We start from the raw sequence: 24,411 nt of genomic DNA, 5'->3' as shown, positions 1-24,411 counted from the left end.
TGATCTTTGAGGGAATATTTATGGAGTGATATAACAACAAAGTACATTTTCAAAATGTTTTGAAAAAATATTGATTAGTTGGCAAATTCTTACTTCTGTTTACCAGATAATGAGCACTGTGTTAAGGATGAATCCTATCGTTACCAATCATTACTTTCATGAGCCAGTAATTCCACAATAAATGCACACAATTCAATCATATAAACCTACAGCTAAAATTAGGATCAAACTGTTTATAAATATCTACTCTTATATTTGAGAATGAACTGCATCCTACCAACACACAGCTACACTAAACAATTATCAAAGTAATTAGTAGATTTTACAGTAAATAACATCTACTTTATGTTATTGGGGAACTGCTTATCAATCCGTAAATATAAAGTTTTAGAAACTATAAACTGATAATCTAAAAAAATCAGCTTTTATATCCTGTAAAATATATTATGCTGTTGGTGATCCGATCTTAAAACTTAATTTGTACTTCGTAATACTATGTCAAACATCCAATGAAATAACAATTTCACACAACAATTGGAATAAAAAAATCTGAGGCACTGAATGTTTTCACTTTGGTAGATCAAACTCGAAATTGAATAACTTAAAGAATAGAGCTCTTAATTAAATAACTGGGCTCATGCCTACAGGAGTCCATTTTAATCTCCATTAAAAAACATTCTAAAATAAGAGCTCACCTTAACAACTGTCATGATTTTTTTATTTTTTTATTTATTTTTTTTTTTGGGGGGGGGGGGGGGGGGGGGTTCAGAAATCCATGTTTGTATTCAATATACATTAACTTGTGAATGGACTAACAGCCAGATAAGATTTGCATTTCTTTTCATGCTTGCTTTAAGAAACATTGTTCCTTATCCTCATGAACTTAAATGACAAAACCATGACATAAAATGGAATATAAACATTTCTTTAGAACAAAAATACTTAAAAAAATAATCTACAAATAAAGTGGCTTGGAAAAATGTGTGAGCTAATAAGAAAGATAAATTCGCCCTTTCACTAACATCACAATTGACTATAATGTAGGGATAATCTAAGTCCATTATAGTTCATTTAGTGTACATGTAAATCAAGAAATAAAATATATGTCCAGAGAAGATTGTGCACATTATCTTTATTCATTTCTAGCACTTTTGAATAGAATATTTCTGGATATAAATTACACACAAGATGGCTCAATTATGAGCAACAATACTGATCCCATGTTAAACTCAATTTAGCCAAGAGATGGAAATCGGTCCTAGCATGTAGATTAGTGTTATGATCATAACATGACAAATGCTACTATCTAGTAATAAAACACGACATTATCTCACCATTTGCTCCTGTGTGTAACATGAATAAAAACAATAACATGAAATTGAGATTATAATAACAACTCTATGTACGCGACTGTAATATAAAGCTATTTGACTTATGGAATCAACAGATAGATAAATATCTTCCTAATGCCTTGAAAAAAGTCTTCCTGTACCTTAATGAATTTAATTGAATTTTTGCCCCTATATAAAGTGCATCAAAATATCTTTAACAAAGAAAAATCAGATAGCACGATTAAACTTGGATTTTAAGAAACAATTAGACCACATGCATTGTTTGTGCCTCTTCATTTTTTTAGAGAGAGAGAAATCACTTTTGGGTTTTGATGACTGCATTGTAGATAATTAATGCATCAAGTTATTATATATATTGGTCAAATCTGAATTCATCAACAATGTTTACACCAAATCCTAGAGGTTTTTCAATCATGCATGCACACTTAAAGGTATTGTTTAACTTTGTGAGCAGCCGATTTAAAAAATTCTCAAACCAAGATGAAACATGTGTACAAGTGCATGTATTAGAACTAATAAACCCTGAAAACAACCATTATTGAGAATGAAAAGCTGAAACTACAAGGCAAACCCTGATTTTGTAAATAGGCATCTTATAGACGCCTAAATAGTACTCATAAGTGTATGGGATGAAATTAAGATGGTGTATCTGGTCACTTTAGATTTCAATTTTTTGAGGCACTAAATAATTATTTTCGAACGCAATTTTTTCTGGGCTTCATTTTTGTAACATATCGCAGACACAGGTGACAAGTGTGACCTTCTAGCTCAGATTTTAAAAAGTCAAACCAATGTTAACCAATCACTTTAATACACAGTGAGTCCGATTAACAATAAACGAGAGAATTATTGATAAATTCTAACTTTATAAAAAATACAATATACAATGAAAAACATTCCTATTCTTACAATTTCTACATACCTTCTCAAGAGCGGCCTTGGTAGCAAAGTATTTTGACCACCAGTCAAGAGAATTTTCCTCATCTTCATCAAGTTTCTTCTTAGAGGGTGCTCCTGGGGCTCCTTCTGCATTCTCACCCTGGGGTTAAATGCATAAAATAGTGTTAGCTGACCAATATAAGACATAACTGAAGATATCTCTTGATAGAGGCTCTGTTTGTCATACCTTCATGTTAAAGCCAGAGTATGCTTCGATTTAAATTCATTTCCAGTGAAAAATTTTAAAAAATTTTCAAAATAGCATATGCAAATATAACAAAATGAAATTTTGGAAGATAGCCTTACTCAGCACCAGTAATCATGGTGCTGCTGGTCTACAGAAAGTTCCTCGGCAAGCTGTTCTTATCCTATTTTTACATTAACCATTTCCATTTACTTAATGTCATCGCAGAATTACTTCTTGATATCAAGATATGAATTCTTGATGAAATGTGATTCGAGAATGGAAAAAAAAGCGTTTGTCCAATGAAATAGTTTACTGACCTCTTTAGCTCCTCCCTCGGCTCCTTCTCCAGCTTTCTCGCTGCCTTTCACAGATCCCTCTTTCCCTGCTTCATCTTTACCCCCTTCTCCTTCCAATGGAGGCTTCCCATCTGCTGGCATGTCTATCACTGCGTCTCCTGCTGGTGGCTGATCTTTACCATTTGGATCGGGGGGTGGATCCACAGTGATGATCACACTGCCAGCTTTAGACCCAGCCTTTGAGCCGGCTTTGGATCCAGCTTTGGAGGCAGCCTTAGAGACCCGCCCAGAGCCAAGGAGATTGCCGTTACCATTCAGGGGCTGGGGGACACCATTACCAGGGAGTCTGGCAGATCCATTCAGACCACCTCTTACTAGGCTGCCCACACCACCAGCTCCTAACAGCTCTGGATTTGAAAGTAAGCAAGCAAGAGCAAATAGCAAATTCAAATCATTTTGTATCCTAAGCTCTGTGACTTTAAAGGAGTACTTCAGGATTAAAATCATTACCTGCATACGTAAATAAATAAATGAAGAGTAAAAATTAATCAAGCAAAATGCTGAAATTCATCAAACAGTGGCAGCGGTGGGATTTGAAAAACTTCCAGTGGATTTGCTCTCGAATTCTGGTTTAACTAATTCATTTTCACATGCTGAAGTAAACTGTAGGCATGGTATTTAAAGGCGTATGTCTTGAACAGATAGAGTAAATTAGACAAACATATCACTGAAAATTTCATCACAATCGGATAAATATTCTAAACTTTTGCATTAATTCAGTATAGTAAAACGCTGTCTCAAATTTTGTTGTTTACGGAAGTGGTTTAAAAGTTTAAACAACCATGCTTAATTTATTGAGAATTTAGTACTGAAAATCAAATTTTGTCTAAGATTCTATACACTTATTTTAATTGTTCAAACAACTACTGTAATATTCATATAGTAAAAAGTGTTTTTACTGTGTATACATATTATGGATATGCAATAAGTATATAAGCTTACTATTCAGGCTTTGATATTAGAAAAGGATACATTTCAGTAAATTTTTTCAAAATCTTTTGGCAAACAAAAACAATCTACACAACAATGACACAGCTCATATTCACTTGGTCTATAGGCAGTTTATCTACTTCTCAAACGGTCTAATATCACATGGGCTAACCTGATATGCTCTACTATCAATTTAGGTTTATCTTTTAGTGTGAGTTCCACGTAGAATCTATTCAAGTAATCTGAACAATTTGGCCTGAATTCACAAAGGTGGTTTTGAAAACCCACTTTTGAGTCCATGGTTTATGCAGGATTCCTGTATGAAGTACACTTATTTTACTGCATATATTAAAAAATTCCAATGCTGCTGCGCGCTTTTGTCACAGTGCGCCAAATTGACGCCTATTGCCGTGGTTATCCACGCTATTTTATTCATGAGTCCACTATTTTGAATTAATAAGTCCACTCTTCAAACAGTGGACTCATGAATAAAATAGCGTATCTAACCATGGTAACATGCAAAGATTTGGTGCACTGTGACAAAAGCGCGCAACAGCATTGTACATTTGTTATTAACGCGCCCGATGCACACTAAATTAAGTGTAATTTATACAGGAAATCTGCATAAACCATTGATTCAACCGTGGGTTTAAAACCACCTTTGTGAATTCGGGCCTTTATGTCTAGATAAACCAATGGACTGGGAGACTTTAGAAAGCTGCGGTGAAACCCAGCATGTGACAAAGCTTTGGACACAATATTTATCAAGAAATCAGACATTTCTACAGTAGATGCTGCATTAGTCAACTTTCTCTAAATCAAATGATTGCCAAATTTAAAGCATTGTTTCAGATCAAAATATGCAGAACCTACAGGTGCTGATATCATCTTCTTAGTCAAATTTTGTCTTTGTTCCCAAGAGATTTGACTTTGGCAGAATCCAGAGTCACATGTATTTATTAATGATCATAACATGAAAACAACTAATTCCCATCACAAACCCAAACAGTCACATTATGTACAAGATAAAAACAAAAGTTACTACTAATACATAAATTTGTTACTCAATAGTTAGTAGTCTGAAAATTATTCAAGTTCATTTATAAGTAATTGAATTACAACGATTCATGTGTAAAGTGAGAATATGGCTGAAGATCTTTCAATAAAGCTTCAAAGGACTTGCAGATTCTTTTCAAACATAATTTTTAAAGTGGTAGAATAAAAGAACATTCTCATGTATTTAATATTATGAGAGTATATACATATTTTCTTGTTTTCACTTTATTTTATGGAGCTCTTCAGTTGCACATCTAATACAATGAACTACTGTTAAAACAATATATTTATGTCAAAAACATATTTATAAATTTTGGCTATAAATACAATATGCATTGGCTTTGTGAAGGAAATCAAACTTTGAGCAATTTTGGGCCTGACATGCACTCACAAAATATTTTGTACCTGCAGAACTACATTTAGGCCTATCAGCAAATTGCAAATTAGTCTAAAAGGTATCATGAGACTTAAAAAAGTAATAAAAAAATGTGATGTCAGATTTTCAGCAAAATAAAAACAAAAAAAGAGAGAGAGAAGATATCAAAGCAGAAGTCACAAGAAATTAATTTTGATACATTTTTTCTGTTGATAAATTTATTTAAATGGTATAAAGAGTATTAATAAAATATATAAAGCCATTCTGTATTTCTATTCAGAGACTGAGAGGAAGAAGGGTTACATGTAAGAGTGAAGATACAGATGCATTACTTTACTCATGCTCAAGCTTTTAGGAAAATGTAATGCTATTAAGTGTTTTTTTTCTGTTCTAAATCTTTGGGTTAATGTTGTCGACAGACAGTCCCGTACCTGAATTACAATCTGATATCAATTGTTCAATTTCAATCGAATTGGATATTATACATGTACATCCTTTGAGAAAATAGTAGACCTACTTAAAAATGAGGGAATTGTTTCATGAAAGGTGTTGATATGTCAGTCATATGGCAAGCACATTCACTATGACATTCACTATGCGAACTTTCAACTTATCACCATGGCAAGTTATATGAAACTTGCAAAGGGTACTACTAAATTGTCAAAATATCTCACAAAAAAATGAGAAGACTGAAAGATATTAACCAGCTGTACCTAATATTAGAATGCTGTATCTAATATTAGAATGCATATAAGTTGAGCAACGTACTAGAATATCATTCATAAAACTTTACTTCATGAAATTGAAAGTTAATCTACAACATACATGTATATAAGAGACAGTGATTAACAGACATAATTGTTCATCTATTGGAGTGAAAGATTAGATTAAGGAAATAATAAACAAATAAATGTCATCACTACACAATATGAGGCGAATAATATATCATCTACAGGAATGAAATATATTAGGTTAATGAAATTATAAACAAATAAACGTCATTACTACACATTAATAATATACAAAAAATGAAAGTAAGTGGGATGAACAGATACAAAGTACATGTAGAATATCACATTTAGTTAATAGACAATATTTTGTTATCTACATGCATGCTACTGAATTACAATATATTGAATACTATATGAGTATATTTTCCAGCTAAATGGTGCAATCTGAGTACAGATAACCTACCGTTTGTGGGAGTCAATTTGGACAAGTTGCTCAGACCCTTTAAACCAGGAAAACCAGCTAAAAAGCAGACATATTAACACAATAAAACAGTGGGAAGTAGGTGGACAAAGGGGAGAATCAAGACGAATAGACATAAGGGAAAGACAAACAGAGAAAAGAACTGAGAGGACATATTGGCAACAAGCAGGAACACATACAGTGGACAACAGATACGCTAACAAAAAGACACTCAGGTAAACACAAACATCAATGGTTGAAAATGCATAAGTTTACAGATAGGCAATACCAGAAAATAAGCTTGTTTTTACATCAATTTCGTTCCATTTTTACATCACACATAGTATTTCATTAAAGAGCATTACATGCATGCTTTCATGTAAACAGAATCCAATAAATAACACCACCTACTTTGATCCATCTTTAAGAATGTTTGAAATGTGATTCCTGAATCCAGCACTGATAATTCAGCCCCCAATTTGTAATGGATTCTACTAAGATATTTCACTATAAAACTTTGTTCCAGACTCCCTTGATTTGAATGGTACCTTTGTTCGAAAAAACAAACCTGCATTTCATTTTCTTTTAATGGATGTAATATGTCAAACAAATGATGAAAATTACCATCACCATTATCATCTCCATCTTGATTTTTAGTATCTCTGACAACTCATGATATGAAAAAGAATTATTCTTATCTGTATTTGATTAGATCTTATTCCTTAAATTGGCAACCATAGCCATGCCATAGCACTGAAAGAAAAATTGTTACTCTATATTCATTTCACTACAATGTTCAACGCTAACTTCCTTTGAACATGGCCAAACACTTCAGATTTGTATTAAGTCATTTTCTAAATGATTTTCAATTATGTTCATCACTCTCACTGAATTACGATAACACGAAAGCAATGTTTATAGAACAATTCAGTTTGCAAAACCCATCTTTACCAATAGATATAAAGTTTGTTAACGTTTTGACAATTCTTGGAATCGACATCTCTTACTCTTTCGAGGATATAATGGCGCAATTACAAAGAATTTTATCCAACAATAAATCTCTACTAAATTTATGGAAAGCCAGGAATTTATCATTATACGGGAAAATCCAAATTGTAAAAACTTTTGCTACCTCTCAGCTGTTATATGTAGCCAGCCTATTATCTATACCTTATTCATTTATTCATAAGGTGAACACATTACTGTATGAATTCATTTGGGGTGGTCCTGATAGAGTAAAACGTGAAGTTTTGGTTAAAGAATACGATGACGGGGGGTTAAAGATGACTTGCATCAAATCGATTATTCAAGCTCAGAAAATGAAATGGGTTTCGAGACTTTTCTCTTCAACTTCGAAGGGCTGGAAAGGTATAGAGTTGTTGTCACCTGTCGGTGGAGAATACATTTTTTATTGTAATTTTGATATGAAATATTTGAATATTGAAGTGTCAAATTGGTTGATGGACATTTTACAAACATGGTGTTTATTGGAAAAGAAAATAGATATTACCAATAAGTTTATATGGAACAATCAATATACCACATTTAAAGGAAAATCTATCAATAGACCAAACATAAAAGAAAAGGGATTCACCAAAATTACCGATATGTTAGATGAATTTGGACGCCCACTACGCTGGAGGGAAGCGAAGGAAAGGGGGTTAAAGTTTACAGAGTATTTTGAATTGTTAGATTGCTATAAAATAATGCCAGGGAAATGGAAAGTTTTCTTTTTACAACAAAACTACCATCATCTTGTAAAAGAACCTGAGGATTTCCCTTCTCTTTTCTGTGAATCTGCATTTAGACAAATTCAGAATGTATCGACAAAGCAATTTTATCGCACTTTTTTTAAACATTAATAACTCTGAAACCTCCAAGGTTTTTACTCGCTTTAATCAACTTTACAACATCAATAGGCAACAGACTTCCAAATTGTTCAAGTGCTCTTCCATTACAAATAACTATTGACACCAGACTTCGAATCACACACTATAAAATTTTAAATAACTTAAAACCTACTAATGAATGGCTCACAAAAATAGGAAAGAAAACCAATGCATTATGCTCTTTTTGCAATGCGACACCCGAGACATTGGATCATTGTTTTTTGCATGCCCTAAAATAGCATCCTTTTTGGAATGCGTTGCATATGAGAGTGACTGACTTTAATCCTAATTATTTCCTTTCACGAGGTACTGTTTTATTTGGATTACTAGATCCACTTAGTCCATCCACCTTAGCATTTAATTTTCTAATTTTTCTTGGTAAACAATTCATTTTGCGATGCAAATACCAAGAGATTCTCCCTAGTTTAAAACAATTTAATTATTATCTTTTATCTTATAAAGTTACTGAAGATATTATTGCAAAAAAGAAAAACAAACTCAATAAACACAATGTAAAATGGCAAAACATTAACAAGTATTCTTCCATTGCATAAATTGTTACCACTGTAGATTAATATTTTGTGTAATCATTTTTTGTGACTTTGTTTTATCTTCTGTTCATGTTGTAGTGGTGTTTTTTATGTCATACTTTCGGTCATGTTAATACATGAAAATGTCATATTTCTTTGGTTGCGCTATACCCCGGCGATGCCGCAAGGACGACACTGGACCGTTATTACCGTACCCCTGTTCTTCTTCGGTTAATGGATCGTCCTGTCGGCAGCGCTAGGGTACAATTTTCTTGTAGATTAAAATTACGTTGTATGTACTTATACAATGTTCTGTTTGATTGAAGTGCAACGATATGTTTTGTATACTTTGATTATTTTTGTGACGAATAAGAACTGCACAGATAAAAAAAATTAAGTCATTTTCAATTCATGATTTTATGTATGAACAACTTATTTTATTATAGAATATTTTCTTTCATATGTAAGGTTAATGTTCTCTTTTAAATATTTCTAGTGTCTATATAAAGGGAAATTTAGATCACAATCTAGCCCATGATATCTTACCTTCACCTAAAACCAAAAAGATAATCAAAATCACATGAAATTTTGAATAAACATTGGATGATACAGGGAGTAAGAATGTTTGAAACATGATTTTGAATACTGAACAAATAATTCACCAGTATTTTAAGATTTATCCTGAAGCACTTTAAATATTTCATTCCGGAATGTAGCTGTATTTGATTAGCTTTTATTCAATATGGTGACATTTATAGTTTTTTGTCATTGATTTTTTTCTCCTACAATTTCCACATACCAGATAATTTCATTTAATCATGACATGAACAGATCAGTATTTTATTCTGATTACATCTATATGTACAGTATAAACAATAAATAGATTGGTAGAGAATGTCATTATGTATTTGTGAAATTTCATTTTATACACTTAGGTTAATATTCTCTTTTACATAATAACATACAAATGAAAGATTAGATTACAATCCAACCAAGGAATATCTTACCTTCCTCTAAAACAGACAGAGAAGAAAAATTGAATGATATTTGTAATACAAACTTAATAATAATATTGGAGTTAAGAATGTTTGAAATGTGATTTCTTAATCCAGGAAAGACGATTCAGCCTGTAATTTGTGATGTTATATAAAACACAATAAAACCTAAATTTGTTCCACATTCCCATTTGAACACTGTTTAGGAAAAAAAAATTGCCAACAGATTGAATTGGGTTTTTCATAGATATAATATGTCTGACAAATAATGTGCATTGCTACCAATATCATCTCTATCTTAAGTTTGAGCATCTCTGATGACCCATTCAGAATAATGAATAATTTATTTATAGCTGTCTTTCATTTTTATTTCCACAAATTGGCAAAAATAGTTATTTTCTTTCATTGTTCCATGTTCACAGACCAGCTTACCCAATTAGATCATGGCTGAACACGTCAGGTTTTTTTACTAATTGACTTTGAATTAAAAACTCGTATGTAAAATACAAATAAATACTGATAAAAAATATCCTTATGAATATGAGTTAAATTGTGTGATTTCCAATTCAGAGAGATATTGTCAATGCTCTCTTTTTTAATAAAGGAAAGATTAGATCACAATCCAGCCCACAAATATCTTACCTTCCTCTAAAACAAAGAAAAAAGAAAAGAAAATGACAAAAAATTGTTGCACTAGAAATATAAAAGGATTGACAGACAATATCTCAACAATGTAGAAATATGTGATTTGCATGTAAACAGAGCAATCTTTCAATCATGTAACAAGTTAAGAGATATTCATGATTTCGAAATAATTTACCAATGAAAATGAGATGCTGAAGTATTCAGAAAGGACTCAGTATAATGCAGATCCATTCCCTTTTTATGGTCTATAATGGCATGACTTTTAGCATTTCGCATCCAAAGTTATTTGACAAAATCCTAGTGATACTATTTAACCTAAATTGGAAAATAGGAAGCTCTTGAAAACACAACAAAATGGAAAAGAATGGAAAGTTTAGCCAAGTTTAGTGGTTCATGCATTACACTTGTTGCCATCATGAAATCTATGAGCTTTTAAAATTGTGGAAAAGAATGACAATGCAAGACCACAAAATGAATACATAAGGACATCTTACATGTACATGCCTATTTCTTTTGTGACATAAAAATGAGGTCAAATATAGGTATATGACCAAAAATGAGACCACCATACATAATAAAATCATATTTTTGCCCATATGGTCCCAAGGGCTCTTTTCATTCATCTCTTCCTTTATGCACTTTCAGCAAGTTGCCTTTAAATATTTTGCATACTGTGTTAATATGATGCTGTTGATTAGAAAAACATAAATTCCTGATGAAGCCATACTGGCAAAAACTGGAATGCATGAGCGCTGAAAGGCAGCTCGAGCTAAAGCCGGGGTCATAATAATAATAACAACGCGCCTCGGAATAGAATATTTCTAGATAGATGGCGCTATATAAATGCCTATTATTATTATTAACTATCCTGGTCAAATATACACTTGTCTCATTTAAGCAGTCTCTTGATTATTGCAACTGCAATGGATAGGGGACGAACACTATAAGATATGACAGACTTTTCTGCATTAACGAGCATGCAAAGTTAAACACATAGTTGCACAAGTAATATGTCTACTGCGTACATAATTTATGTTTTACATCTTTTGTCCAGCTGGCTGCCAAGTTAATAGGCCAATTGATCTTTTTCTTTACACACCCAATAATAAACATTCAGAATTTGTTTTTTGTTACGGAAGCAGACTGAAGTAAATGCAAGACCAAGTATGCCCAGATTGACACAACCCTTTATGTACCACAGGCAAACTGATACATCATACAGGGAAAAGCTAAAACTAATTCATTATTTATTTGAGAAGATAATAAACGGCAAGGTTATCATTGCATGTCAAGCAAGTGCATAACAAAAAATTAATAACATGAGTAAAATACATGCAGTTTTATTGATTATAACAATGTTTACCACAGGCCAGTATTGTAACATATTAATGGAACATACAAAATCAGAGATAGAAGCAACCTGCACAAGTAACCTGTCACCCTAAGACTAAGGCATAGGGAAGGCTCTCTTAAAAATAGTACAAATAGTAATTTCGTTTCAAAGAGTAAAATTGAAGAAAGAGTTGAAAAGAATAATCCTTCTTCATACTGTAAAATAAGATGAAAAGATGAACAGAAGAGACAAAAGAGTTCTCTGACACCACCTTTTTTCCGGTTTGCTTCTAAGTTTCATTGAGATTGCATATTATGCACATCTCATGCTTGAGTTAACCCCAAACTTCAGATATTGTTATCTACTTATTTTTTTTAACTCTCAGTGAATTTCTTCTACATTTAATCAATGTAGTTATGAGGGTTATTGTTGAGAAATTATAAAAAAGTCATGTATCATTTTAAAGCTAAAGATGTACATATCATGCTCAATAGAAAAAAAATCATGCATTAAACCCATTGGAGACCAACCCTGCATGGGGGCTGGAAAACCAGGGAAATTTGTATTATAGTGAAATTATTCAGTCTCCAATGTTTTAATGTTGGTTTTAGGGTGGCAGGCCACACACTGTACTCAAAATACATTATGACCCCAAATCAGAAAGCTTCATAAATAAGATGCAACAGGTTATTAAAAGAATTGCCATCTATCTTTGATTAAAAAAAAAACTCTACCCACCTGCTTCTTCTTCTTCTCGAGGCTTCTCTTCCTTCTCCTTGAGTTTGTAGGACGACAGATTACCAACGACGTTGGTACCGACCAGGGTGAAGCGACCAAACTGACGGCAATCGACCACCCTTATGGTAAGCGGAGGACAGTACAGGTCATTCTCTGGTAGATCCTGGGAAAGACATACAAATCAATTCACATTATACAGTGCATCCCTGGAAAAAGACAATTGTTGATTATTTATCATTTATTATTCACAAAGACAAAAGACTGATCATTGTAAAGCTTAGAATATTCTCTTTCACCCAGTACAACTCAGAAGATTCCTCATTTATACATTAGAGAGTAAAAATAATTTAAAGAAAGAATACTAAAAAGGTCACTTGGGAGGTGGTACCCGAGTTTCAAAAAAGAAAAAAGACTTTAAAAAAAATCTAAAAAATCAAATATCTCCTCTTTAATTTGATACCTCAATCACAGGAAATAGTCACAGGGAATAATTTTGCTTTACAAATTTGAATAGCATTTTTGGTCAGAAGAGAAAAGCTCTTTTGTAAGTAACGTACAGTCCTATGTAAAAATATGCAATACAAAAGACTTTATGTGTAGCAGACTTTAAAAAATGTGGAGCACATTGCGGTGCGATACCAGGAAAATTTTTCCCTGAGTCAAGAAATAACATATCTGTAATTTATCATCAGTTCTGAAAAAAAAAGCACGAAACTGCTGTTCCGATTCTCCAATTTATGACAAAGACCTTCCAGCTGTTCTGTCGTTAGACCAGCATCTTCAATAGATTAACTCTGTTCTTGAATCCTCCATTCATTGCTGAGCAAACATTCCTGACTGTGAATACCAAACCGCCCACAGTGGTTCAGGTATCAGATACGTAGTATCATTGTACTTACCACGTCAATGAACTGGACGTTATTGGGGAAGTTTGGGTTGCGTTGAGCTTGGGATATGATGCTGGATGAAATGGTCACACCACCGACCTCTATATCACAGCGTGGCTTGTCCACAGTCATCAGCTGCAGTCTCTTCAACTCCCTCACACCCCAGAACAGAACCTAAAATCAAAATCACAAATACCTACTATTGAACAAAATACATTTCAATCTGAGGGACGTGGCATGTTTTCCTTCAGCAAGAAATTCACCCACAGTGTGCTGCACTTAATCCAGGTGAGGTGAATGGGTACTCGGCAGGATTTATTCCTTGAATGCACCAAGCGCCTTTAGCAGATGGAGCTAAAGCCGGGGTAATATACAGTGCGCCATTGAATAGGCAACTTGATAATCGGTGCCTCATGCATGTAAATGCTATACAGTGCGTATCAAAAAAAACGGGACAGATTTGAAAAGTCTATAAAATTTTTGTTTGAAATTATGCTGTCTATATTTTGGTGCTAATAGGTGCTCTAAGGTCTTATCTTTAAAATGCAATTCAAAAAAATAAATTTTGTTCATGCTTGAGCGAACACAGGACGTTTTTGTTGGGGGTTCAAAAAGAGGCTTGCGCCAGAATTGCAGAATTTAAGTAATATGTTGATCTGACTTCTTGCTAATCAGGAGAGTTCCTCTGGACCTTTTGATTATTTGTGCCACAATTTTCGAATTATGCTGTCAAATCTTATTTACAAATTTATTTATTTACTTGAATTATATTGTTTTTTTCATTGAAACTTCTCTTACCTTTTAATTTCCCTTCATAATTAACTGAGAAAAAAAGATTTTTTGTCAACCCTAGCAAGAAGATTTGCATTATTAATTGGAAAAACTTGTGATTATTCAAATCCTTTTATTATATGAAGAAAAATTATGTTATGTACCTTTAAAAGACATGAATCTATTTTTCAAGGGGTCATTGATTCTTTGATCATGTTAAATTGCTTGACAGGAAACACAGGAAGGGATTCATGTCTTTCAATGACAATGGTGTATTGCGTCAATTTTGAAGGAGCTAGATATGGCAGATCGGGTAAAATGTAATAAAAAAGTTGTGAGGGAGCAAAGTGGGCATGCAAATATTCCTACTTTTTTATCATAATATCAAACTTTGTGATAGATTTTGACATAATATTCAGAAAATCATATCACATTTTACTTTCTATCTTTCCTTTTATTTCCTGTCCACTTTTTTCTTTGTCTTCATTTTTTTTAAAGTATTGTTTAACTTTGAGAGCAGCCGATTTAAAAAATTCTCAAACCAAGATGAAACATGTGTACAAGTGCATGTATTAGAACTAATAAACCCTGAAAACAACCATTATTGAGAATGAAAAGCTAAAACTACAAGGCAAACCCAGATTTTGTAAATAGGCGTCTTATAGACACCTAAATAGCACACATAAGTGTATGGGATGAAATTAAGATGGTGTTTCCAGTCACTTTATATTTCAATTTTTGAAGCACTAAATAATTATTTTTGAATGCAATTTTTTCTGGGCTTCATTTTTGTAACATATCACAGACACAGGTGACAAGTGTGACCTTCTAGCTCATATTTTTTAAAAGTCAAACCAATGTTAACAAATCACTTTAATTGAGGGGGGGGGGGCATCCCGAGCCCCCGCCCATCTGTGTGGCACTGTTCAAAAGGGACCATAACCTTTGTAGCACACAATGAAAGGATTTTGAAAAAAAAAATCCACGCTCTCCCATACTTCGGTTGAAAATTGTTTTAGCTTGAAGAAGGAATATTCAAAGCTAACAGAGAGCATATTAAAAAGAAACAACAGAACAATTTAAGTAAATAAATAGATCTGAAAATGAATTTTGACCCCATGATTTGAAAATTATGGCAAATATAATGAAAAGGATAAGAGGAAGTCTGCTAATTAGCAAGAAGTCCGATCATCATATTTATAATTTTATTCCATTTTGGCGCAAGCCTCCTTTGTAACCCCTGACAAAAACATTCCGTGTTCGCTCAAGCATGAACGAAACAAAGTTGTTTTAATAGCATTTGAAAGATAAGACCTCAGAGCACCTATTAACACCAAAATATAGACATCATAATTTGAAACAAAAATTTTATAGACTTTTCAAATCTGTCCCGTTTTTTTTTATACGCACTGTATATTATCATTACTACTACCTACTATTATACTCAATTAGATACTTAGGATCGGATAATATCATTTTATTGTTAAAAAGAATGTGAAACAGATAATCCTCTCAAAACAAATCATCCAATGCATGATATTGTTTGTGCAGCGAAGTAGTGAAGTTGTAAAAAAAAAATGACTGACCAACCCAACTTTCCAAGTTTGGGCTTATGAGGGTAGCATAACAATTATTGAATGAACGTACCTCCACCCTGAAGCGACAGAGTCTTGGTTTGATTTCTTTGGGAATGTTGACGATTGGAGTTTCTTTCTTCTTCTCGTCATAGGGAGGAATGGTGATGACTGGAATACCATCAGGTAGAGATTCACTGCTCTTCGTCAACTGAAGGACAAAAATGAAAATAGAACAGTCCAAATTTATTTAAACAATAAAAACTAAAAAAGTATTTACACAAATGCAATACATGTACATGTAAATGTAAGGTTTGGACCCCTGAGAAGCAATGCTTGTACATTACAGTCTAATACATTTACAGTTTACAATGCACTACACAGTATAGTTTATTTCAATTAGAGGAAAAAAAGAAAAAAGGAAAAAAAGTGCCACAAGCGTCAGCTCTCTTATCCATGATACGATCTTAACAGACTTATGACTGAGCTTCAAGTAATAAAATATTCATACAATATCTCAGATGTCCATCCCTTATGGGGTGTTGCTAGAAACTTGCGATCAATTGCAAGTCTAATTTTGGTCCCTAATTCAATCATATGTCTTGCAATTAATTGTAAATTAGTGATTGATTGCCAATCTGTTTCTTAAAACAAGGAGTGTAATCTGATTTGCTAATCTAACGTTGATCTATCAGTTGTAAAATTGCAACATATTTGCAATTGATCGCAAATATTTTTTTGCAACACCCCCTTAGAGTAGAAACAAATTTTATTATATGCAACTTATGAAGAGCTCCTATCTACTATTTAATATTATTGATTGGATCAGTTGCAACTCTTTGTAAGACAGGGCTCTGGCCTATTGTCGTTGTCCTGCCTTTAAACTCTTACCTGTATCATCTCGACTGCAGCCAGGAGCTGTCCCCCAGGGCTCTGTCCTCTATAGATATCATGCCATTGAAGCATCGGTGGAAACAGAGGTTTCTCATAGTAATCATCTATGAGGTTGACAATGGGCCTGATCAGGGCTCGACCAATGAATTCACAACCAGTCTACAAAGAGTGATGTCAAAATACAATACAATCAGAATTGGAAGCATTTTACTGACCTGCAAGTACACCATACTCATTGCATTTTGGAAGCTGGGACTCACAAAATAAAAGTTGCTTTCCAATTCTAACTACCATGGTAACAATACTACTCAGTTAACCAAAATCATGGATTCCAAGTAAATTAACATTGGATGGCAACTTTTATGCAACAGGACACAGGGGGATTATACAAATCCCACAGGAATTAGCCAATAAAGTCATGAATGAGTTGGCATTGGAAAAAAAATGCTTAACTTGGTAAAGACTCAAGTCATGGGATAAGATTTCATTCCTTCATAAAACTGAATCATGACTAGCATCACAATTGGTTTTGCAAAGTTGCACTAAAATTCTTCAAACAGAATAAATGCAATGTCCATTAGTAAGGAAAAGAGAAAATGATGTCACTATCATTTACAAAGTTGGCCCAAGTAGAATCAGTATATCAGTAAATACTGCCTTGATAATTTTCACATATTGGAAATAATTGGAAATGCAGGAAAATTCCAGGATATATACTTTGTGAAAAATTTCAGGTATTCCCAAGTGTTTCTGTACTTCCTAATTACATTCCAGCATTTTCATGTTTTTTTTCCCAGTATTTCCAACCTGGGTGCAAAATTTAGTAAATTTCCAAGGAAATAGCTAAAATCCTTAACAAGGATGACTACTTGTTTAGAATTGTAGTAATACAATATATAGTAAGCATTAAAAAAAAATTCCTGAACATTTTACATTGTAATAGGAAGTTACAGTAAGAAGAAAAGTATGCAAATTGCCTCCATGAGTATACATAGAATGACATTTCTCCGGCTAGTCTTTGGACAAGAACATAGAAGATAAGCCATTGATATAAAATATGATTAAGATAAAACACTTTTATGCTAGAAAGTTATAAATTTAAAAGCAATTGGTAGTTAAGCTAAATATTTTTGGAAGAGTAGATTCATAGCATATGTAAGAGGAAAGTAGAACGCAATTAAGATCACTTTTTGAAATATTTGAACATAAGAGAAAAAGCAAGTTTTCCATGCTAAGATAATACTACATTCTTATCTCATAGGCTCGCTTTAAACTCATTTTAAAAAATGTGCTTCTTTTATCTGAAAGTATTATCAACATGTAAACCTATAATAATGAAAAGGACACAATTGAAATCCACTGATAGAAAATTATCATGTAGCTTATTTGTGAATATCTTGTCGTTTCTGTGAAATATACAAGTTAATGACCCCCCACCCTCCAAAAAACCCCACTCTTTGATGTGTAAGTACTTCATCAATTAAGATGGGATAAATTCAAGAAATCAAATTGAAATCAACAAATATTAATCCAGCAGTTACTGTTATTTAACAACAAAATCTAATTTTTCTTTGGTGCATCATGAAAAGTTATACTTTTAGTAGAATTCAATCAGTGCTTTGCAAGGTGCAATAAAAACAATTCCATTGTGCTCACTAGTGTTCATTAGTCTACAAACAAAGTGTTAGCAAGTCTTAATCTGATCTCACTAATGCTGATTTGATTTTTTTTAACCTAAATCTGTAAAACAAATGTGAGCTCAATCTAACGATGAGAATACTACAATTTGCTTTAAAAACTGCATGTACATTAACTTATAATCTATTATTTGAATTATGCACCCTTAGCAAAAGTCAGAGTTATATGTGTATCTTCATCATAGAATCCCTTCCGTCATACTTTCCTTGCTAATTCTTCATATTAAGCAACCATTGACCTAACATGTACATTTAGTGACAAATGCACATATGTTATAAGCAATGGCCACATAATCATTGCTGGGCATATAATATTCTGCAAAATGTATGACTACACATTTAAGTTAAGAGATCTAAAAGTGAATAAATTGCAAAATATACCCACTCTAGATATGATTCACTATTAATTTCATACATTGTTACATTGGGGAAGTCACTGTGAAAAGCAGAGAGTTAGATTCTCGCTAAAAGAAGTTTTCTCGAGCTGTTGCCATGTTTGATGTACCTTATATTATTTTTGGTTATTCAATTAAACTCTATCACTACACACAAGCATACACCCTCACACAAACACACGCAGGATACTTGTACCTGAATCTGTGAGCATGGAAACGCCAAATTTGAGTGGAATAATTCAGAAAAGAGAATAAATTTTGAGAAACCGAGAATAGAGCAAATAAAATGCCAATAACTGTTACAATTGTGTGTTGTGTGCATATTTGTAAATGCTTTCAGGACTAATCTCATGCCAAATCACACCCACGTGGAGTGACACCTGGGAAACATGACTTTGGAGTGAAATGTAAATCCACGTAGAGTGCATTTTATTCTCCTTCTGGAGAAGACTGTGCATTGGTTTCACTCAAAAAATGCAATCGGGAGTATTGAACTTCAAAGATGTATTAGAATATTATTCAGCAAACTTTGCTGGAGTTTATTTTTCTTATAAATACAAAGTTACTGTCGCATTTGTATGATAAACCACAAACATTCGAAAAGAGGACAGAAATGGTTGTACTGGCATAGCTGGTAGCAATACAGTTATTCCAAATGAGTAAAAGAGAAAGAAAAAAGCTATAAAACAAAGAAATTTTAAGAAATGCATCAATATCAATACTTAATCATAGAATTTAATTTAAAAAAATAAAAAGGCTATGGTTATATGGCACAATGTAAAGTATGGATAATATGTCACCACACCAAATACATAAATTGCATTCATATTGGCAAGACATGCTGGAAGTGAACATAAATTTTGATAACAAAAGAGATAGAATTTCATGCAGTAAAATACATTTATTGCCTATATTACAAGCCATTAAAAAGCCTATTTTCATAAGAATAAAATGGAAAGTCATAACAAATGAGAAAACAATAAATATATTTCTAACCAGCATTTAGCCCTCCAGCCAATTATTTCAATCAATTTGGCTTGTTTATCGAACCGAACATGAAATTATTTTCTATTTTCATTAAAAAAGAAATCCTATAATCTTAAATTCAAAACCCACATACACCCAAAGCATTGCAGGATTCTAATCATATTGCTGAATATATGCATATTCATTTTCCTTTATAAGTTTTATATTCAATCAATCCTTACCCTTGACTGTTGAATGAGTTGAAAAGAAAAGAAAATGAAATAAGCAGCACAACATAACACCAATTGAAAGTGAAACATATAAATAACAAATGAACAGTTATTGTACAGTATAACATGGGGAAAGGCACATTCAGTTACATAGAGTGGGGAAAACACGAAAAGCAAAATACATTTTTATTTCTTTTTCATTTTTAATTTTTGAAACAATGAAACATTGCACAGATTTGCAAGTTATTGACAGTATGATCTCAGCTAATTAAATCAATACTTGCTAGATACTTGATTTGATATATATAAATACACATATATATGATCCTTCCTACATTCTTGCAGCATAAAACTTGGCTTCATTGCTATGGGCAATCCACTAAAAAAATCTAGAAACAAGTAAATAAACTAAAAAATCTACATAATTCATAGGCAAAATTGATGGGAGAGAGAGAGAGAGAAAATAGAGAAAAGATGTGAAATGTCAAATGTCTGAGATCTTTTCTACATACATTTAGTGTGCGCCAGGCTTTAAAAAACCGAACAAGACAAAGAACATATTTTTCCTAATTGCTACAGACTGTAAAATATTTGCATGCAATTACTGTATAATGTCTATTTGCATCTATAGGTATTACAGTAAAAGCAAAATAGTTCTTTTGGGAATAACAAGTGGGGAATATAAATCTTCGATTTCAAATTTGAGGGGAAAAAATGGTGGAATATTTTTTGATAGACTGCAAACTGCAAAATCATAAGTTTTACCTGAAACTATGTTCAAAACATAAGTAAATGGAATATCAATCATGATCAGACCATTTTGAATGTGAAGTCCTCATTCCTTGCTAGGAAATTACATGGGTGACTTCGTGTGGTGCTTAAAAGTGGTATTGGTATTGGTTAAAACAAGTTACACAAAACACAACACCTAACTTGAAGAAAGGCTCATATCATTAACATCAACAGGTGCTAAGCCATTTTTATAGTGGAATAAAGATTAGGCTCAACCAAAATGTTTCCATTCTTGCTCAGTTTAGCACCATGACTTACACTTTCACTAACACCCAACACCTCACTTGAAATCAATCTATAGTGTTCAAACAAAATGGTGCTGTTTTTAATATTCATACAATTTTTCCCCCTCTATACTCATTCTCTACTCGTGAGACAATCTAAAGGCAGAATTCTATCCTCTATATCTAAAAGTAGATTTATACTGCATTATGTATTCTGACCACTGAGCTCAAACCCACAACAAATTACAGTATGATACTCCACAATCATCCAAATAAACCATTTAAAAATATTTTTATACAATTTAATTTTTGTGAAAAAGTAATCCTTCCTCTAACTATTGTACAAGTAAGAAGTCAACTAGTGGAATGCCTCTGGCCATCTCACCTGCACCATGCGGTTCAATATAGCAGCAGTGCTGACTTTGAATACTACTCTAACTCGCACAAGATGATATATGGTTACTCTTATGTCCACTTTGTGATACATGGTTACTCTTATGTCCACTTTTTGTGAACTAGACCAATAAACTTACAGAGATATGATGGTTATTCAACAAAAAACCCCAACATGGCCAAAGTTCATTGACCTTACATGACCTGTGACCTTGATCATGTGACCTGAAACTCGCACAGGATGTTCAGTGATACTTGATTACTCTTATGTACAAGTTTCATGAATCAGATCCATAAACTTTCAAAGTTATGATGGTAATTCAACAGATACACCCAGTTCGGACAAAGTTCATTGACCTTTGACCTTGGTCATGTGACCTGAAACGCCTACAGGATGTTCAAAGATACTTTATTACTATATTATCCAAGTTTAATGAACTAGACCAATAAACTTTCAAAGTTATGATGGTAATTCAACAGATACCCCAATTCGGCCAAAGTTCATTGACCCTAAATGACCTTTGACCTTAATCATGAGACCTGAAACTTGCACAAAATGTTCAGTGATGCTTGATTACTATTATGTCCAAGTTTCATGAATCAGATCCATAAACTTTCAAAGTTATGATGGGAATTCAACAGATATCCGCAATTCGGCCAAAGTTCATTGACCCTAAATGACCTTTGACCTTGGTCATGTGACGTGAAACTCGTGCAGGATGTTCAGTGATACTTGATTAACTTTATGTCCAAGTTTCATGAACTAGGTCCATATATTTTCTAGGTTATGATGACATTTCAAAAACTTAACCTCAGGTTAAGATTTCGATGTTGATCCCTCCAACATGGTCTAAGTTCATTGACCCTAAATGACCTTTGACCTTGGTCATGTGACATGAAACTCTAATAGGATGTTCAGTAATACTTGATTAACCTTATGGCCAAGTTTTATTAACTAGGTCCACATACTTTCTAAGTTATGATGTCATTTCAAAAACTTAACCTCAGGTTAAGATTTGATGTTGACGCCGCCGCCGCCACCGTCGGAAAAGCGGCGCCTATAGTCTCACTCTGCTTCGCAGGTGAGACAAAAACTGAACCAAAATGAGATAATCACATTTTCTTCTGAAAACTTTGTCCATCCTTCAGTTTTAAACGAATCTAGCATGTACAGTGTGCAACTTATGCTTAGGTGAGCCTTTAAATCCAAACGTTCTCTATCCAAAGCTGAAAATCCCCCTAATATTCTTCTTTATCGAAGTGGAAAGTTATTTGAGTTACAATTATAGTTGATCAATTTCAACAGTCAAGTAATATCGCCCTGTGGTAGTGGGTTAACCCCCTCCTTAGTATATGAATTCACATTGTGGTATTATCACTTACAATTATGTAATTCCAAAGCTTAGGATCAGTTTATCCTAACTGAATAAAAATAAATAAATCAGGTTTTGATGGACTTACAGTAGGCTTTGAACAAGGTGGACAGATATACACATGCATATTATCTACTTTCAATTGACTAAACATGCATGCAATGATTCTTACCCTCTGCTGCATACAGGGAGACAATACATTGAGACAAAGAGACAATGAGACACAGATACATTTTGGTAAGAGACAAACACATGGACAGCAATGAGATGGGATACTAACAAAAAACAATGGGGTTTCCAAATAACAAACGGTGAAATAACCACTCAATGAATAGCCTTTATGTAATAGAATATTTGCACAGAACAATGACAAGTACATATTTAACAAAAATAATGTACTTGAAATGATAACATAGGGATATAAACCCTTTTATGATCAAAACATGTTTCTTATGAGCATTTATATAAACAATGATAGCTTTAACTGTATGGGATGTAATTCTAAATGATATGAAACTTGTGAATTTAAAACGAGTTGCAGAGGAGGTATATTTGAAAAAAAATTCAACTACATCTAACAACACAATCATAAACATGATGACAAAGAGCCTGTGCAAAAATGACCCCGTGAATTGCAATATAAGTGAAAAGCAATCATATATGCAATGAATGTCCATTTTCAATAACAGAGATTAAAAAATGATCAATTATTTTTGTGTTATGATGTATAAATCATACTATCACGCAAAATATCATGCAGCTTTAATAAGTCAACATATGCCTCATCCTAAACTATAATTTGTCATTCCGTTTTTCCCAAAGTAGCCACTCACTTCCCAAGACATTTTTACTTGAAAATGAATTCTATGCCCTGCAAACAGTATGCACAAATAAATGTGCGATTATTTGGTGATAAGTAATAACCAATAGGTCAAACATGTGGTCTACAAGATGATACTGCCATCTGTACCGCTATCTAAGAATATCAATCTGCCATTTGATATCTCAATCAAAGCAATATATGTTCCAGATGATCCCGAGTGCAGGGTTCACAGCTAAATGCACACATCTAAAATTCAAAATTTACCGGATTTGCTCCATCCGTTATCTGTTATCAAAGTTGAAATTCATTAAATACATGTATTCCAGTGATATTTTATTAACAACATTACGCAACAAAAAAATTATTTTTGTCAACTACTGCATGTTGATGGAAACATGTAGCATTAATAACATGCATGGGGAAAAGCTCTAATTTCATTTTTTATGATGAGGTATGATTAAAAATTTTTGTACATTTTAGGAATAAATTTACAAAGGAGAATTTGTAAAATTTTAGGAATAAATTTACAAAGGAGAATTTGTAAATGTGCACGCAGTCATAAGAAGAAATCATTTTGATGTACATCTTATGTACAATTTGATAAATGAGAACATGTACTTAACTCTTATCATTTGACCAAAAAAATCAAAGAATTAGCTAAATATTTGGATTTCACCATACTAAACAAGAGGATGAACCTCTAGTATAAAAGAGGTCCTTTTTGAGGCGCAAGAGTTGTACCTACAAAAAATAAATGTTTAGGGAGATTGAATACATAAAAGTCTGCCATAAATCTCCAATTGGACAATTGACCCTTCGAAAAGGGACAGTTGATCTATCTTTTCTTATAAAGAACCAACTAGATCTTGTCACCC

General features: G+C 32.9%; 1 protein-coding gene across 1 annotated transcript in view; it reads right to left on the bottom strand.

The window, feature by feature from the left end:
* The window catches only part of LOC121430703 (otoferlin-like), a 108,836-nt gene that overhangs the window by 37,790 nt on the left and 46,635 nt on the right, over positions 1–24,411 (bottom strand). Inside the window, exons 27-36 of the mRNA XM_041628059.1 lie at positions 18,932–18,937; positions 16,641–16,802; positions 15,823–15,960; positions 13,417–13,578; positions 12,518–12,680; positions 10,444–10,449; positions 6,391–6,447; positions 2,796–3,181; positions 2,275–2,391; positions 1,335–1,343 (exon numbers count right to left, since the gene is read on the bottom strand). Of these exons, the coding sequence (XP_041483993.1) occupies positions 1,335–1,343; positions 2,275–2,391; positions 2,796–3,181; positions 6,391–6,447; positions 10,444–10,449; positions 12,518–12,680; positions 13,417–13,578; positions 15,823–15,960; positions 16,641–16,802; positions 18,932–18,937 (1,206 nt within the window). The remainder of the gene's footprint in view (positions 1–1,334; positions 1,344–2,274; positions 2,392–2,795; positions 3,182–6,390; positions 6,448–10,443; positions 10,450–12,517; positions 12,681–13,416; positions 13,579–15,822; positions 15,961–16,640; positions 16,803–18,931; positions 18,938–24,411) is intronic.

The sequence above is a fragment of the Lytechinus variegatus genome, chromosome 17 (assembly GCF_018143015.1).
Source record: "Lytechinus variegatus isolate NC3 chromosome 17, Lvar_3.0, whole genome shotgun sequence".
Classification (NCBI taxonomy): domain Eukaryota; kingdom Metazoa; phylum Echinodermata; class Echinoidea; order Temnopleuroida; family Toxopneustidae; genus Lytechinus; species Lytechinus variegatus.
Note: the sequence above shows the minus strand (reverse complement) of the source record. Positions and strands in the feature narration are given on the sequence as shown.